This window comes from Homarus americanus, unplaced genomic scaffold (assembly GCF_018991925.1).
Source record: "Homarus americanus isolate GMGI-L3 unplaced genomic scaffold, GMGI_Hamer_2.0 scaffold57980, whole genome shotgun sequence".
Lineage (NCBI taxonomy): Eukaryota > Metazoa > Arthropoda > Malacostraca > Decapoda > Nephropidae > Homarus > Homarus americanus.
This window is the reverse complement of record NW_024716703.1, coordinates 10,646,613-10,664,910: the sequence shown is the minus strand read 5'-3', so window position 1 is coordinate 10,664,910 and position 18,298 is coordinate 10,646,613. Positions and strand designations below refer to the sequence as shown.

General features: G+C 42.4%; 1 protein-coding gene across 1 annotated transcript; it reads right to left on the bottom strand.

Annotated features, from left to right (window-relative positions):
- Positions 1 to 9,366: 9,366 nt before the first annotated feature.
- Positions 9,367 to 10,513, bottom strand: LOC121858376. Its single transcript, XM_042354817.1, has 2 exons — positions 9,689 to 10,513; positions 9,367 to 9,441 (listed from the first exon to the last, which is right to left on the bottom strand). Exons 1-2 carry the CDS (start codon positions 10,511 to 10,513, stop codon positions 9,367 to 9,369), a joined length of 900 nt encoding a protein of 299 aa, XP_042210751.1.
- Between the last annotated feature and the right edge of the window lie 7,785 nt (positions 10,514 to 18,298).

The window sequence follows — 18,298 nt, the reverse complement described above, 5'->3', positions numbered from 1 at the left end:
AAGAGAAGAACGAAGATGATGGAAGGGAATGAGATTGAAAAGATGAAAAGAAATATGAAAGATGAAAAAAAAGATGAGGCGAAAGAAAAAGAAAAAAGAACGAAAAAAAAGAAAAAAGGAAAAAGGAAGAGAGAGGAAGAAAGAATATTGATGAATGAAAAAGGAAGAAGATATAAGAAGAAAAAGAAGAAAAAAGAAAGAGGACCGAGAACAAAAAGACAAGAAGAAAAGAAAATGAGAAGCAGAGCAAAGATAAAGAAAGGGGAAAAGAAGAAAAAAATGAACGGATGAGAAATAAATGAAAGAAAGAGGGAAATAAAAAAGAGAAAGTAAAGTAAATGAACAAGAACAACAATAAGAACCAGAAGAAAAATATAGAAATAGCGAGATAGACATCAAAAAGGAGGAGGAAGAGGTAGAGGAGGAGGGGAGAAGGAGGAGGAGGAGGAGGAGGAGGAGGAGAGCCAGGTGAGACACAAGTTATGACTAGCATCACAAGGCACTGAAATTCTGCTGATTGGAATTTATCTTCTCCCAACTAGCTGACGCAATAACATGAGCGCCATTGGTTGGTCTGAGAGATGTTGGTGTCAAAAAAGGGGTGTTATATCATAGGAATGTTGGTGTCAAAAAGGGTGACATATCATAGGAATGTTGGTGTCAAAAAGGGTGACATATCTTAGGAATGTTGGTGTCAAAAAGGGTGTCATATATTAGAAAGGTTGGTGTGAAACAGAGTGCTAGATCGTAGGAATTTTAGTGTCAAACAGGGTGTCAGTCGTAAGAATGTTGGTGCCAAACAGGGTATCATATATTAATAATGTTGGTGTCAAATAGAGTGCTAGATTTTAGGAAAGTTCGTGTCAAGAAGGGTGTCATATACACGGCAAGGAAAGTTCATCAGGCCATGACTCAGGTCCATATATCACAAAATGCTGGTCATCAAACAGCTCAAAGAACTTGTAGTGGCATATCTCCGTACCATACTTGGTTGGATCTATCACCTTTACTTCGAGTTATCGTGTTCACAACTCCCAGACAGACAGACAGACGGACACCTGGATGATCAACGGGAAAAATAAACTTTGGGTGAAACTGATGTGACTGGTATAGTTGAGACAAATGTTTACATGTTCTTAATACTATATTTCTTTCTGTGAATGAGATGAATAAATTTTTTAGATCTGAATTCTGAAACACTTGTACGACATTTTTTCCTGCAGTTGGAGATAAAATAACGCTCTATTAGTCCTCAACTCTGTGTCGTATTTTAATATAGCCAACTGAATGCACGAATCTTTGAGAATCCATCTTTGCGGTCAGCTTAATTGAGTCAGTGAGACGCTTTATTACATCTCCACAACGAGTAAAACTGTTGTTAGGAAATTTTAGAAAATGAGATTTCACCAATTGTTATAAAGTTTATCCAGAAAGTAAACGCGAACTACAATAATCAGAAAAAACGAAAAGAAAGATATTAATAAAATGAAAAACTTTAGCACAAGGAAAAAGATAAATCACAGTAAAAAAAACTAAAGCAATTAGGAACGAGTACAGCGGTACTGGGAGAGGAAAATTCAGCCAGGTGGAAAGGCTCAGTCAGAGGGATAGTTCAATTAAGGGAAAGAAAACGCTATAAAAATAGAAATGAATATTTCAACTCCCAGTGTGTCGTTGTTTCCAAAGTTCTATGACTGGGTAATATACAGACACGGAGACAAACACACAAACAGATATTATACTCCTCCAAGAGTTCGGATTGAGAGTAATACTCGTACATAAGCATGATGACATATACTGGACATGAAAAGACACGCAAGCACGCACGCACGCACGCACCTTAGCCTACACGAAGAGACCACTGGAGGAAATGTTCAGGGTATTACAAGGATAACATTATACCAGTACAGGATTTAAGTCTCACTCTATTAAAATTGGTTATGGGCTAAAATATTCGCACGTGTAAGGTCTTACGATGTTATGAAAAAATCTAAATACACGAAATTCTTAGATCCAAGATTCGTCGACAAGAGAGAAAGGATCTATTATCCCATGAGAGGGATTGACACGTCCTAACAATATCGTGTCGAAGAGTTGTAGCACCTACACGCTTATAGCGGATTCCTGTACACATTGACCGAAGCTATGTTCTATCAACAACCTTCAGCCATTCCACACTTATTATGCTGAAGTCCTCCAACAGCTAACACCCCCTAATAAACTCCTCAAGATAGCACCACCATCTCAAGGACCTCTTTACCTCCTGCTGTAGGGCCGAGCATCCTCCAGGGTACCACCTCTACTTACCCTATATGGGAGGTAATTACAGGTGTGTGTGGAAGGGCGCTGGGAGTCACTATTATGGTTAGGTCAGGGTACTTTTTCAAGCTAATGTATCGTGTTTATGTGAATAACTTCACCTGCCATTACTACCCTCCGCTCCTTGCCGGGCTAGGGGTAAACGCTGATAGTAATAGGTACAGTGGACATTGATGATGGTAAACGAGTATATGGTCGTGTGTATGTAAGTAGAACCAACCGTACGGTTTATTTTTTTGTTGATAGATGAGTAGATAAAGTTTCTAAGTCTTTCATTATATATACACACACACACACATATATATATATTTATATATATATATATATATATATATATATATATATATATATATATATATATATATATATATATATATACAGGGTGTCCCATAAGTTTCCATACAACGTATCACCAACGCCATTACAAGCATAACTCCAGCTGTGCTTGAACGTGTTCTTCAGCAGTGGAGGACAAGCATTGAAGAGTGTTTTCAACAGAATGGTAGTCATGTAGAGCATATTATATAAATAAAAATGGATTTTCATATAAAATTTATTTTTCCTATGTATGGGACACCCTGTATAGCTAAGGTGCTCCGTTGTTTCCCTTTTCCCGTGTGATTTTATCAAGATATATATATATATATATATATATATATATATATATATATATATATATATATATATATATATATATATATATATATATTTCATTAGCCCAATATAGCACGCGGACTTCTACATACAATCAACATCTCAACCCGCCAGGATTCGAACCCACGGCCCATGACTGTGACCGGGGAACGCTAATCGCTAAACCACCAGGATACTAAAAGCATTTCTAAACTTTGTTATATTTCACACAAAGCCTGTTCAACGAGCTTATGGAGCCGTGAACCTCTAATGGGGACTACCCGTATCACGTAGGTGGTCAGAGTAACGTTTTACCAAATCCGGCTTCGAAACACGAGGATCCATATATATTTCATTAGCCCAATATATCACACGGACTTCTACATACAATCAACACCTCAACCCGCCAGGATTCGAACCCACGGCCCATGAGCCTATGACTGTGACCGGGAACGCTAACCGCCATGGGACGTGAGTCGTGGGTTCGAATCCTGGCGAGTGGGTGATTTATATATATATATATATATATATATATATATATATATATATATATATATATATATATATATATATATATATATATATATATATATATATTCATCAGAATTAGAGCATGACTGTAAATTGCCATTCCTAGACTGTCTGATACACATAATAGGTAACACCTTTAAGTACAGTATTTATAGAAAACCTACTAATGTGTGTTCATACATTCATTATTATTCTGCCCACCACAGTAGAGTCAAACAGTCAGTATTTTCAACCATGTTTTTACGTGTTTTGACAATTTGCAGCCCGGAATTCATTGATGAGGAATATAAATATATCTATAATATTGGCTCAAACCTTAAATACCCTAGATCTTTCATAGACAAATGCCTGAACATTACTAAGAAATCTTTTTATAGAACTGATCCCAAGCCCACCCATGACCATAAGAATCTCTTAGTATTACCATTTCACAAAAAATTCTCTCAAATTCCTTTACAACTAAAAACCTGGAAAGTCAATGTGGTATTTAAAAACTCATGCACTGTTAAACAAATGTTAATCAAGAACTCCCCCAACAACACAATTGGTTGCATTTATAAAGTTCCTTGCAAGGAATGTAATATGTTTTACTTAGGCCAGACAGGTAAAGATCTTGTAACTAGACTTAAACAACATAAATATAGTGTTAGGACAGGCCAGGAATCCAATGCTCTGTTTGTTCATTTGAGGGATAACAAGCATTGCATTGACTGGGATAATGCCTCCTCAATATTAACTTGTAATTCAATTGACAGTAGGAACATCATAGAATCTAGTCTCATTAAACATACCGAAGCATTCAACATGAATTTGAGTAATGGCATGTACAAACTGGACAATTTTGTAATTAAGAAGATTTGTAACCAGGTGAGAAGGTTGGGTCACCTTACCCTCTGACCTGACTACCGACCGTTGCGGTGCTATTTAAAGATTAGTAGGGTCATTACCTAATACCTGACCATTGTGGACCTGATCTCACCCTCTGCTGTACATATACACCTTGTTTTGTACTTCTCCTTAGTCTGTACTCACCCCTGAAGATGTGAATTACACGAAAGCGCTTGGGAACTTCGTGTTTTCTTCTTTCCTTGTGGTTATCAGCATATACCTAGATCATGCGCACCTACAGTGATTTACTTGTATATATATATATATATATATATATATATATATATATATATATATATATATATATATATATATATATATATATATATATATATATATATATATAATGAAAGACTTAGAAACTTTGATTCACTCATCCATCAGCAAAAAATAAACCGTACGGTTGGTCTTACCACATACACACGACCATATACTCGTTTACCGTCATCAATGTCCACTGTACCTATTACTATCATAAATGTCCACAGTATCCACTACTATCATCAATGTCTACAGTACCCACTACTATCATCAATGTCCACAATACCCACTACAATCATCAATGTCCACTGTGCTCATTACTATCATCAATGTCCACTGTACCTACTACCATCATCAATGTCCATTGTACCCACTACCATCATCAATGTCCACTGTACCCACTACTATCATCAATGTCCACAGTATCCACTACTATCATCAATGTCCACTGTACCTACTACTATCATCAATGTCCACAGTATCCACTACCATCATCAATGTCCACTGTACCCATTACCATCATCAATGTCCACTGTATCCACTACCATCATCAATGTCCACTGTACCCACTACCATCATCAATGTCCACAGTATCCACTACCATCATCAATGTCCGCTGTACCCACTACTATCATCAATGTCCACTGTATCCACTACCATCATCAATGTCCACTGTACCCACTACCATCATCAATGTCCACTGTACCCACTACAATCATCAATGTCCACAGTACCCACTACTATCATCAATGTCCACAGTATCCACTACTATCATCAATGTCCACTGTACCTACTACTATCATCAATGTCCACAGTATCCACTACCATCATCAATGTCCACTGTACCCACTACCCTCATCAATGTCCACTGTATCCACTACCATCATCAATGTCCACAGTATCCACTACTATCATCAATGTCCACTGTATAAGTACCATGTCAATACTGTACCCACTATTATCATCCAGCGTCACGGTATCCACTACCGTCATCAATGTCCACTGTGCCCACTACTATCATCAATGTCCACTGTTCCACTACCATCATCAATGTCATTGTACCCTACCATCATCAATGTCACTAGTACCTTTTCTATCATCAATGTACACTGTACCCACTACCATCATCAATGTCCACAGTACCCACTACTATTGTAACCGCCAATCAGACGGTTAGAGGGTGAATAATACTTCTCACGTTGTACACGAACATTATAATTCGGTCAAACCTGTTGAATACAATTCATTTAGTATTTCAAATAAGTCATACATAGGCACTCTTACATAAATGTTTAATCCAATATATATTTACATAACAATCATGGCTATGTAATTAGTCTAATCTTAACACAAAAACAATGACACAGTGTACCTGTGTACACAATAAGTAATAGTTAAACTTAAGTGTTTAAAGTCTAGAGAGAAGCGGGTATAAGTGCGGAAACGATCCTCCGGCTGGTTACCGCTGCTAACTCGCTCGTTTGCTGGTGCAGACGACACTTGGGGTGGTTGGACAGAGGTGAGAACGACAGCGACTATCTGGGTCACAGGCAGATTCAACCAGCCGCCATACAGTCACTATCTAGCTACCCGGCTGTCCGTCAAATTCTGGCTGTGATCTCATCATAGGTCCTGGACTCGTGGGCTGTGTTCCCAGACCTTCACCTATCACTGCCAACTCTCTGGTCATCTACCACTACCATACCACGACCGTCAGTTCATCTCATTCCGTCTGTGCCCCGGTGTTCTCCTGCCATTTCAAGACGTCGCTCGAGTGTGGAGTTGAATGGACGCTTCCCTACCCTGAGTGTGCATCACCGTGTTCCAGAACCTTCCCCCAGGGCCACTGCCGTAGGAAATATTTGTTCATTGTTTGATTCTATGATTGTTTGATTCCATTAATTGCTGACTCCCCTTTATTGTTCGATTCTATCAATTGTTGACTCCATTTAATTGTTTGAATCCATTAATTGCTGACTCCCATTATTTGTTTGATTCCTTTAATTGTTTGCTTCCTTTAATTGTTTGACTCCATTAACTGTTGACTGCCTTATTTGTTTGACTCCCGTAATTATTTGAGGTTTGTTGAGTGGTGTCAGAGTTTTGTGTTATATTTTTTATAGTAAAGAGATGCCAATCTCAAACGGTTGTTTGTTATTCCTCAGAAAACCATGGTCCTTGACTTTCCTTTATTTAGACCCTGATTAGCCTGGTAAGGGATTTCTTTCCCTAAGTCCCAGGCCTTTACACCAGGTAGGTGTTGACTCTAAAATATGGGTAGCTAAACTGAAATGCCCACCCTATAGCCTGGCCCCTTGGCTGGTCAGCTATAGCTGAGTCAGGTGATTACAATTATACATAAACAAACTCCCTTCACACCCTCCAACCTCCTTCTGGGCCTCTCATCTTCAACCATCTCAACACTCTACATTGTGAGTTACAGCCTAACATAACATTTGTTTATATGCCATCATAATTATGTACCTCTTGCGGTAGCACCCACTCCGTTGAGCGTTCACGCTCAAAACCAGATCAGGCCTTTGATACTTAATTTTGTCACGTTCATGCGACTATGCTGCCCTCAGGCTGGTGGTATTTAACTTTGTCACGTCCTTGTGACTAAGCTGCCCTCAGGCTGGTGGTATTTAACTTTGTCAAGTCTCGTGACTATGCTGCCCTCAGGCTGGTGGTATTTAACTTTGTCACGTTCTCGTGACTAAGCTGCCCTCAGGCTGGTGGTATTTAACTTTGTCACGTTCTCGTGACTAAGCTGCCCTCAGGCTGGTGGTATTTAACTTTAATTTTGTCACGTTCTCGTGACTAAGCTGCCCTCAGGCTGGTGGTATTTAACTTTAATTTTGTCACGTTCTCGTGACTATGCTGCCCTCGGGCTGGTGGTATTTAACTTTGTCACGTTCTCGTGACTAAGCTGCCCTCAGGCTGGTGGTATTTAACTTTAATTTTGTCACGTTCTCGTGACTAAGCTGCCCTCAGGCTGGTGATATTTAACTTTAATTTTGTCATGTTCTCGTGACTATGCTGCCCTCAGGCTTGTGGTACTTATCAGTTCCTTAGGACATCTCGGTCCTTTGACGTTCGGACATCACCATCTTCATGTGTGGATACCCAATTCATTCTCCTGGCCGACTCCGTCAGCCCTTTCCATTGCTCCCTCCAACAAGCATAATTTTGTCACAGGTCGTAACATTGTGGACGTCGTCATCTTAACCACTGCCTGTCGGACAAGTCCATCCTCGCCAGCCTTGACTTCCTTCACTCGACCAAGGTGCCATTTGTTGCGTGGACTATTTGCTTCTGCTATAATGATTAGGTCACCAGGGCGAAAGTTGCGCCGTGGTCTGAAATGCACTTGTCGAGTTCTGAGTTGAGGGAGGTACTCCGTCAGCCAGCGCTTCCAAAATTGGTCTGCAAGGTACTGGACATGCTTCCACCTTCTGTGGTATGATTCGCCTATTGACCTTCCACCTAAGGGAAGATTATCCTTTTGACTTTAGTGCAAAAGATCAGCAGGAGTGAGAGCCTTTAGTTCATTTGGAGTGTTCGGAACCGGGGTGATTGGCCTCTCGTTAACTATGGCTTCCACTTCACAGAACAGTGTTTGCAGACGTTCATCGTCTAAAACTTGTGAGCCCACAATCGCCTGCAGAACCTTCTTTACTGTGCGAATCTGCCTTTCCCATACTCCCCCCATGTATGGGGCAGCTGGTGGATTGAAGACCCAGTCAATATCTGCTTTCAGTAAGGCACCTCTGAGTCTGTCATCTTGCTCCCAACTTTTCACTGCCAGTTTGAGCTCTTTGGCTGCCCGTACCATGTTTGTCCCATTATCCGACCTAATACGCTTTGGTGTACCTCTGCGTCGTGAGAACCTTGTCATTGCGTTGAGGAAGGCATCTGCGTCTAATGAGGCCAGGACTTCTAGATGAACAGCCCTAATAGTTAGACATGTAAACAGACATCCCCAGCGCTTCACCTGTTTCCTCCCTACCTTGATAATGAATGGACCAAAACAGTCAGTTCCAGTGCAAGCAAATGGAGCCTTTCCAGGAGTGACACGATCTATTGGTAAGTCAGCTTGCCTTTGATGCCGACTTCTCCAGTTGTTCCGTCGGCACACTACACAGCATCGTATGATTCTATCAAGCAAGCGTCTGCCCTGAGGAATCCAATACCTTTGCCTCACACACGCCATCGTGTGTTCTCGTCCGGCATGTCCGGCTCTCTCTTCGTGCATCTCCCGCACTATGATTTCGGTGATGTGGTGGTCTCTAGGCAGCAAGATTGGCTCCTCACCACTTCGCCCAAGATGGGTTCCTTTAATTCTTCCCTTTGATCTGAGCAACGTTCGCTCGTCCAAGTAAGGTTCCAGTTTATATAGCTTATTGTCCTTCGGCAGCTCACCCTTTATGACAGTTTGGATTTCTTTCTCATAAGCCTCTTTCTGCACCAATTTTATAATTGTCTGCTCAGCCGATTGTAGTTCCTCAGTGCTTAGCCTCTTCAGTTTGAGGCGCAGGTCTGCGGTCCATGTACTGGACCCAAGCCACCAAATGAACCTTTTAATCCATGCCACTCCTTTCACCAAGCGGTACCATGATGAGTACCTGAGCCACAGTTTGGCGAGGGACCACTTTGACTGCTCGCCCACTGCCAGAGCAACTACAGATCTCTGGTGTACTTCTCGTTTCACCTCCAGTAAGTCGTTCAGAACTGCTAGCAGCTCCTTTCCCTTTGGCCACCGTTCTTCAACACTGAGTAGAAAGTCAGGACCTCGTATCCACCGAGATCCTGCAACCAGGTCCAGGATAGGTAATCCCCTAGTTGCATCATCTGCTGGGTTCAGCGATGTGCCGACATGTCTCCACTGGTCAGTTCTTGACAGCTCTTGTATGACTGCTATCCTGTTGGCTACAAACGTTTGAAATCGTCTGCTCGAATTGGCAATGTACTGCAAGACTAGCATGCTATCCGTCCAAAAATAAGATTCGTGTATGGTCATGGTCATTTCTCGGCGAATCGTTCGATCAGCGTTCACTGCCAGGACAGCTGCACAAAGTTCCAGCCTTGGTATTGTCAGTTGCTTGAGTGGGGCCAGCTTGGCCCGTCCGTACACGGAAGAGCACTGGATACCTCCGCCAGAGTCTACCATTCTCAGATAGGTCACCGCACCGTAAGCAGCCTGCGATGCATCGCAGAAGGTGTGCAACTGTGCTGAGATGATTTCTTTAGCACATGCTGTTTTTAGGCATCTGGGTACCCTTAATTTCCCAAGGTGGGCCAGTTCTCCTAGCCAGGTGCTCCAGGTCGTGTGATTAACAGCCGACAAAGGTTCGTCCCACCCTAATCGACGCCTGCATTCACACTGAAATAATATGTTAGCCCTGATGATGAATGGGGCCACGAACCCCATTGGGTCATAAATAGAACTGACCAGGCTTAGTACTCCTCTCCTGGTCGCTGGCCTTGAGTTTGGTTGCACCTTGATGGCGAGTTGATCACCTTCCAGGAGCCACCTAACCCCCAGGGCTCGCTCCATTGGCAATTTGTCTTGCCTCAGATCAATTTCCTTCAGTGTATTTTGCCTCCCCTCCTGTGGGATGGTAGCCAACATTCCTTTGTGATTACTGGCCCACTTAGTTAACCGAAATCCTCCACACGCCAACAGTCTTCGAAGCTGACACGCTAACATTGATGCTTCATCTGATGAGTCCAGCGATATGAGCAGGTCGTCAACGTAGAAATTGACTTCCGCTTGCGCCACCATGTCGGGAAACTCGGATCTGTGGTCTTGGAATGTGCGCCGGAGAGCGTAAGTTGCACATGAAGGGCTCCACACCCCACCAAAGATGTGCACCTTCATCCTGTAAGTTCATGGCTCTCTACTAAGGTCCCCATTCTCCCACCAGAGGAATCTTAACACATCTCGGTGTTCTGGCGCTACATGGATTTGATGGTACATAGCCTCCACATCTGCCATGATGGCTGTAGTTCCTTGGCGAAACCTAAACAAGACTCCAAGCAATTTGTTGTTGAAGTCTGGACCTTGTAGTACCTGGTCGTTCAGCGATGTCCTTTTGTGTTTGGCTGCACAGTCAAAAACTATGCGTACTTTGTTTGGCTTATTTGGGTTCAACACCGGGTGATGAGGCAGATACCAGACCAGTCCAGTATCTGACTCCAACTGGCACTGATTCAGCATATCCTTCAGCAAGCAGTTTATTTATTTCCTCTACGTATCCTTGTCGCAGCCGTGCGTCCTTGGATAATCTCCTTCGAAGCCCATCTAGTCGACGCTCCGCCACGGCCTTGTTGTTTGGGAGTTCCGTGTTCTCATTACGCAACGGTATGGGAAATTGGTAATGACCATTAGTTTTGATGCCTGTCTCTGACCATAACCTCAACACTCTTTTGTCCTCAAGTGAATGAGCTGCTGACTGCAAGGCTCCTGTGTCCCCACTTTCCAGCTCCCAAAAAAGCTTAACTTGTCTTTCCAGACGGGTTTCAGGACTCACGACAGTTTCGGTCATCAAGCATCCTGACATGCAAACTCCTTGTGCGTCTTGGTGCCCCACCGGTCCATTTACTGTCCAACCCAGTCGCGTTTTTATGGCGAATGGCATTCCATCCCTTCCTGCCCTGACCTCCAAGGGTACCAGGGCCTGTGGCACATCTTGTCCTATCAGAATTTCTATGCTGTTGCTCTGCAATTCTGGCAATTCCACACCTCGCAGATGGCTCCACCTTGAGATATCACTTGTGTTCGCTACGGAGTTGTGCAGCGTTGTGGGGAAATTTTGTATAATGAGTACTTTCGGGATAAGTATGGTTCTGCCTCGTTTCATGCCTGTGCCAACCACTTCTAGATCTACCTCCGCTGACTCGAGTATCATCTCTTGGGCAAGTGTACCCATGGTTACCAGGGTAGGCGTCCCTTTCACCCTTAGTTTCTGTGCCAGATCTTTGGTGCAATACGACCTGTCGCTGCCTGAGTCCAAGAGAGCTAAAGTTCTGATGTGATTTCGTTGGTGTGAGTTCTTTCCCCGAATCTTCACACTCACTATGGGCAGTACAATCTTGGCATTTTTCGTCGATAGTCAGATGTCGCTTTCGCAGCTGTATGGGTTTTCATGGGCGTCCTTTGTCCCTGTAGCATAGACATGGCCTATTTTTCCGGGCATGTATGAACTATTGTTGGCTTTCTGGGCCATGCTACCATGAGAGGTGCCTCCCACTGACTCCTGTTTCACGAGACCTTGAAAATTTCGCTTTACGCCACCCTTGCGTGTGTTTGACATACTTGCAGTAAGTGCCTCCCTTCGTTCTTGATGCAACAGTCTAGAATGCTTCTCTTTGCACCCATCAGTGCCACACCTGAAGCGTGACCAACACTCAGCAACAAGGTGGCCCACTTTCAGACACAAGAAACAGCAACGTAATCTTTTTACCCTCTCTAACCTCTCCCTCACTGACATGCTCCAGAATTCGTCGCACCCTGCTAATCCATGTGCTCTGGAACACACTGGGCACGAGCCTTTTCCCGAGCTTGTCTCTCCTCTATTGTCTTTCGCTTCACTGATAGTCACTAGGCCCACGGCACGTTTGCTTGACGATGATCCTTCTGGTCTTTTCTTACTTCCTTCTTGACTGTCCTCGCTTGATAGCAAGGCCATGTAATCCATCGTCACCGCTTTCTCCTCCAAATATAGCGATAACCACTTCACCAGCCCTGTTCTGTGTACTGTCGACTTCGGATAATTTCGTACATCATCCACACAGCGTTCCCTCAATTTGTGGGGGAGCTTAGTCACCAGTATTCTGAAGGTCTGCCTTGATTCAAGTTCAGACATCAAGTTCAGATTCTCCAGATGGCTTACTGCACCCCATAGCTGAGATGCCAGTTTTCGCAGCCCTTCGTCGTCGAACGCCCCCACTGAGCGAGCGTCTATGAGCCTTTTTACCAGCTGGTCCGCATATGCATACTTATCTCCAAACCTTACCTCCAGGATCTTGATTGCCTTGTTGTAGGCTCTGTCTGGCCCTAGATAGTCGCATCCCATGATTGCTTGATGTAACTCTTCTCCTTCACAAGCATCCATGAGCAGTTGGTACTTGTACTTCTCTGGCACGGCCGCATTTGTCATGTATCGACGGAAGGCATGCATAAAGGTCCAAAACTCCGCCCGCCCTTGTCCTTTAAACTTGGGAAGGGTGGCTTGCGGCATGCGCATCGTAATCACTAGCTCTCTTATTTCTTCACCCTTCTCTGATGCTCCCTGTGGATGCATAATTGCGACTTGAGGAGCTTTGTTTGCAAGCATTGGCGGTAAAGACGATGCCATTTTCTCGACATTGACCGATGCTTGTTGCTGGGTTTCTTCCCGTACTATTGGCTTCTCATAATTGCTGGAGTTCTCTGTCGAAGGCCGTGAGCTGTCACTTCTTCGTGTTAGTGCTGATGTCTCTTGACCCGCCACCACTCCAGTGTGCATCGTTTTCATCCACCCTGCCTTAAGCTCTCGCAGGGCTCGGTTTACTTCATCCGACGCTGCCTCAGCTCTAGCCACTGCTTGTTGATAATACAATTCCCTACTGTGACCTTCCCGTGGATCTCCTGGTATTGCAAGCTCATTTCTTGTTTCACCACTCTCTGATTGTACCACGGCGGGCGGATCCATTGTCATTAGGTCAAAATGTTTGCTTCTATCTAGGTCCGACTCTCCTTCCATGTCATCAATATACTCAATCTCCGACATCTTGCTTATTCAGGTAATTTGAATTGCGTTCGTTTCCACCACTCTTGAATCAGGGCTTGTTCGTGTGCCTCGTCATACACTCGCACCTGATATCATTACAGACTTTACATTGATATTTGGGTTATTTACAAAGCAATATCACTTCAGTCAATTATGACTGCTAATTGTGTTCTGCACTTACGCCAGACAACAATAATGACATAGTGTTTTCATTCTCATATGCACTACACTGGGAGTGATGAAGATCACCCAGACAAGACTATTTTCTGGACTAACAAGGTTTAACTATCATCGATGCGAGAAGTACACGGACGTTGCACTGCACTTACTCGCCACTGGATACACACACATCCACACCCACACGCTACACTAAGAGTGGCTAAGCTCACTCTGACAACATTATTTTCTTCAATAACAAAATGTTCAAGTATTATCGCCACTATAAATCTACGGGCGTTGTACTGTAATCCGTGGCACTGGGAACACGCGCGCGCGCGCACGCACACACTCACGCGCGTCCCTCCAGGGGGTTGAGTTGAGTTGACCTTGGTTACTGCTGCCCGCGCGTTGGTTCAAGGTAGCACTGCTACACAGTAGACATCCACGTTTGACTGTAACTGCCAATCAGACGGTTAGAGGGTGAATAATACTTCTCACGTTGTACACGAACATTATAATTCGGTCAAACCTGTTGAATACAATTCATTTAGTATTTCAAATAAGTCATACATAGGCACTCTTACATAAATGTTTAATCCAATATATATTTACATAACAATCATGGCTATGTAATTAGTCTAATCTTAACACAAAAACAATGACACAGTCTACCTGTGTACACAATAAATATTAGTTAAACTTACGTGTTGAAATTCTAGAGAGAAGCCAGGGTAGGTGTTGACTCTAAGACAGGGGTTCTCAACCAGGGGGAATTCCCCCCAGGTGGGGGGGGGGGAATTCAGGTTTTCAGGGGGGGGGGAAACTGATTCGGGAGCAAGAGATATGTTCGATGAGAAATCAATCACAGAATTTTGGCCCTTGATGTGCGATTCCTACCCAAAAGTGGCAGAAAGAGCTATCCGTGCATTGCTTCCGTTTGTGTCGACATATCTTTGTGAGTCAGGCTTTTCAAATCTGTTGCAAATTAAAACGAAGCAACGTAGTAGATTAGAGGTAGAAAATGACCTGCGTTGTGCCCTTTCAAGCACTCCTCCGCATATCCCAGAATTGGCGAAGAAAAACAATCACAGGTTTCTCATTGACTGTAATCTTCATCTGAATAAAATTAATTACAAATTTACAATATCCTGGTATTCTATTGAACTTTTTGTTTATTGCATTATGCTTCAGTTTGGTCTGTTAAGTAATTCATTATAAATAAAAAAAAAACTATTTTACTTTTATTCAAGTTTTATAAATCCATCAACATTTTCAATTGGCATTTAATTTGTAAAACTCCACTATAAAAATAATCCATGTAAAATTGTAAATGTATATGTACTAATATGGAAAAAATAAAGGATTTTCAGTATTATATACATATTATTTGGAATGCACTTTTTGAGGCAGACAATCTTGGAAAGGAGGGGGGAATGACAATCTGACATATGGTGAAAGGGGTGCATGGGGCAAACAAGGTTGAGAACCACTGGTCTAAGATATGGGTAGCTATACTGAAATGCCCACCCTATAGCCTGGCCCCTTGGCTGGTCAACTATGGCTGAGTCAGGTGATTATAATTATACATAAACAAACTCCCTTCACACCCTCCAACCTCCTTCTGGGCCTCTCATCTTCAACCATCTCAACACTCTACATTGTGAGTTACAGCCTAACATAACATTTGTTTATATGTCATCATAATTATGTACCGCTTGTGGTAACAACTATCATCAATGACCACTGTACCCACTACCATAATTATCAGTGTAATTGTTTCATTTTCAGGAAATTCAGCTGCCAGGGTTAGGTTACGTTAGATTAAGTTAGGTTAAGCCAGGTAATTAGGTTTGGATTAAATTAAGTGATGATTAAGTCAGTTAGTAATGTTGGATTAAGTTTGAGTTAAGTTCGGTCAGGATTAATTTTGGCTGGGCTGAGTCATATTCAAGTTACAGGATTAAATCCGGTAAATTAGGTAAGGTTAGGTTAGATTAGGTTAGGTTTTGTTCGGTTAGGTTTGGTTAGGTTAGGTTTGGGTTACATGAAGTTGGGATAGAGTTAGGTTACGGTTAGATTTAGCTGAATTAATCTGTTTGAGTTGCTGTGTTATCGTTTCTCCTAAATAATAATAAAAAAAAGCGTACAGATTAGCCCTAATGAGCTGATCTTACTTCTGCTACCTGGTCAATACTGGTTGTTCTATATCGTTCTGACGGAATTATCGCCTCAAACACACGAGTATGTTAGTATAGCTCTGACTTTACAAAATATGCCGATCACTGGCAATTATCACGACAAAGCAGGAAGTTACTCGTGCGTAAAGACAGTCATTGCATCGTTGATTTCACCGGATTTCATTAAACATTTTGAAGCAAAATAAACAGGAGCAATAATTACGATGTTGAATATCTTCAATGGAATATTTATGTGACCCACTGGAGCGTTTATTTTCCATTGAATATATTGCAATTGGTTCAACATTCAGGACATGAACTGGCAACTTCATGCCAAAACTCAAAGTTGGACAACGTCGGACTTCTATTTTTTTTTAATTATGCCACATTATCTTTGTTGATATTATGTATTTACCGTTAACTGGGTTTAACAAGTACTTTACAAGTACAGCAAAAGCAATGCTAAAAATATCAAACAATAAGGTAGGTAGAAGAGCACTTACGAGGTTTAATCATTAACGTAATATAAATGCTTCACTTAATAACCGAAAATCTCTCGTTTGTAGAGATTATTATTCAAGGGTAAATTTTATTAATAATGGAAGAATCTTATTTATTTCTAGACTTGGACTTGAACATGACGATGCTCTATAGGGGGCAGTGAAATTTTGCTCAAAGCTGCACTCTTCAGGCATTGTTCCTTATACATATCTAAGACTCCATGCCAAATTTGAAGCTGATATGTCGAGGTTTAGTCTGCCGCATTTTCTACTGAAATTTTTAAATTTACCTACAGTACTAGCCAAACAGCCGCTGTGGCGGTGCAATGTTCTGTTCAGTGTTTATCAACTTTTTTTTCATATTCCTCTCGTCAATACTGATGCTGATTTTGTCCCTGATCCAAGGGCTCTGACAGACACCAGTTCACAGAACCGGACAAGACTCCCTACACTGGCTGCCGCTTGTGACCGATACTTGATTAGTGATTATGCTGGAGCTGCCATTGCTACTGCCACCTTAACTGACTATGGCATTATCACAAAGGATGACAAGAGTCAGGTTATTGGACCACATAAGCTGCGGGATGCGAGACAAAAATACCGATTTAAGAGGCAAGAAATTGAGATGGCTAGTTTAGATAATTTGACGTCACTCTATTTTGATGGTAAGAAGACCGCCACTCGTGTGATGATAAAGAATGAGAAGACCGAGAAATGGAGTTCGAGGATGATGGTGAAAGATCATTATGTCATCATGGTTGAGCCTGGCAATGAATATCTCACACATGTGACTCCCAAGACTGGACACGGAAAGCAGATTGCCAAAACTATTCACGAGTTTCTGGTGGAGAAAAATCTAACCCAGCAGCCCATTGTGTGTGTTGGTTGTGATGGAACCAATGTAAATGTAGGATCAGAAAATGGAGTCATTCATCATCTTGAAATGTTACTTGGTCACCCGCTCCATTATTTCATATGTCAGCTTCACGGAAATGAGCTGCCTTTCCGCGCAGTTTTTTATCACTATGATGGTAAACCAAGTGGTCCTGAGCATTGGCGTGGTCCCATTGGAAAGCAGATCAAGGAGTCTTTGTCTGAGCTTCCAGTTGTCGCCTTCCAGCCAGTCAGTTTCCCTGATTTCCCTGTGTTTAATGATGAAGTGGAGAAAGATCTGTCCTGGGATCAGAAATACCTGTATAGGATTTGTAAAGGAGTTATCACAGGTGTTGTTGAAGATGACTTGGCTGCTATTGAGCCAGGTCCTCCCTGTGTGTCAAGGTGGAACACCTTATGGAGTAGAATCCTCAGGCTGTATGTAGCAACATCAAGACCCAGCCATGAGTTGAAAAGAATTGTCATTACAATAATAAAGTTCAGTGCTCCAATGTGGTTTTACATCAAGATACACCCTTACGTAACACACGGCTCAAGGAACGTATTCCAGTCCCTGCTATATATGAAACACCTGAATAGTGAGGAGGAGACGATAGTGAAGAAGGCTGTCCAGAGAAATGCATACTTCGCCCACACAGATCAACTTCTTCTTGGTATGTGTGCAGATGAGGACATGACTGTTAGAGAAAAAGCTGTCTCAATGATAAGAAAAATTAGAGAGGAGAATCAGCAAAAGGAAGAATGCACTGGCAGATCTGAAGAGGAGGAGGAAGATTCTGATGCTGCTGTTGACGAGAATTTGTTAAACTATACTGATGAGGAGGGTAAAGATGGAGATGGGAATGAGGATGTGCCTCCTGTAGTCAACATGAGAAAGGTGGTGACTCCGAAACTAAAGTGGCAAGCAAAAAACTATCATTCCATGATTAACTGGAGGAATGAACTCAAGACTGAGCCTCCTTACATTGCTTCTCTGTCAAATCTACAGGTTAATGACATTCTTGAGACACCATTAGTGGTGCCCAAGTGGCCAAACAGCACTCAGGCGGTCGAGAGAGGCATAAAAGTGATGACTGAAGCTTGCACTGAAGTGACGGGATACGAATCGAGAGATGGATATATTAGGCAAAGATTATTGTCTAGGAAAATGATGCCAAGGTTC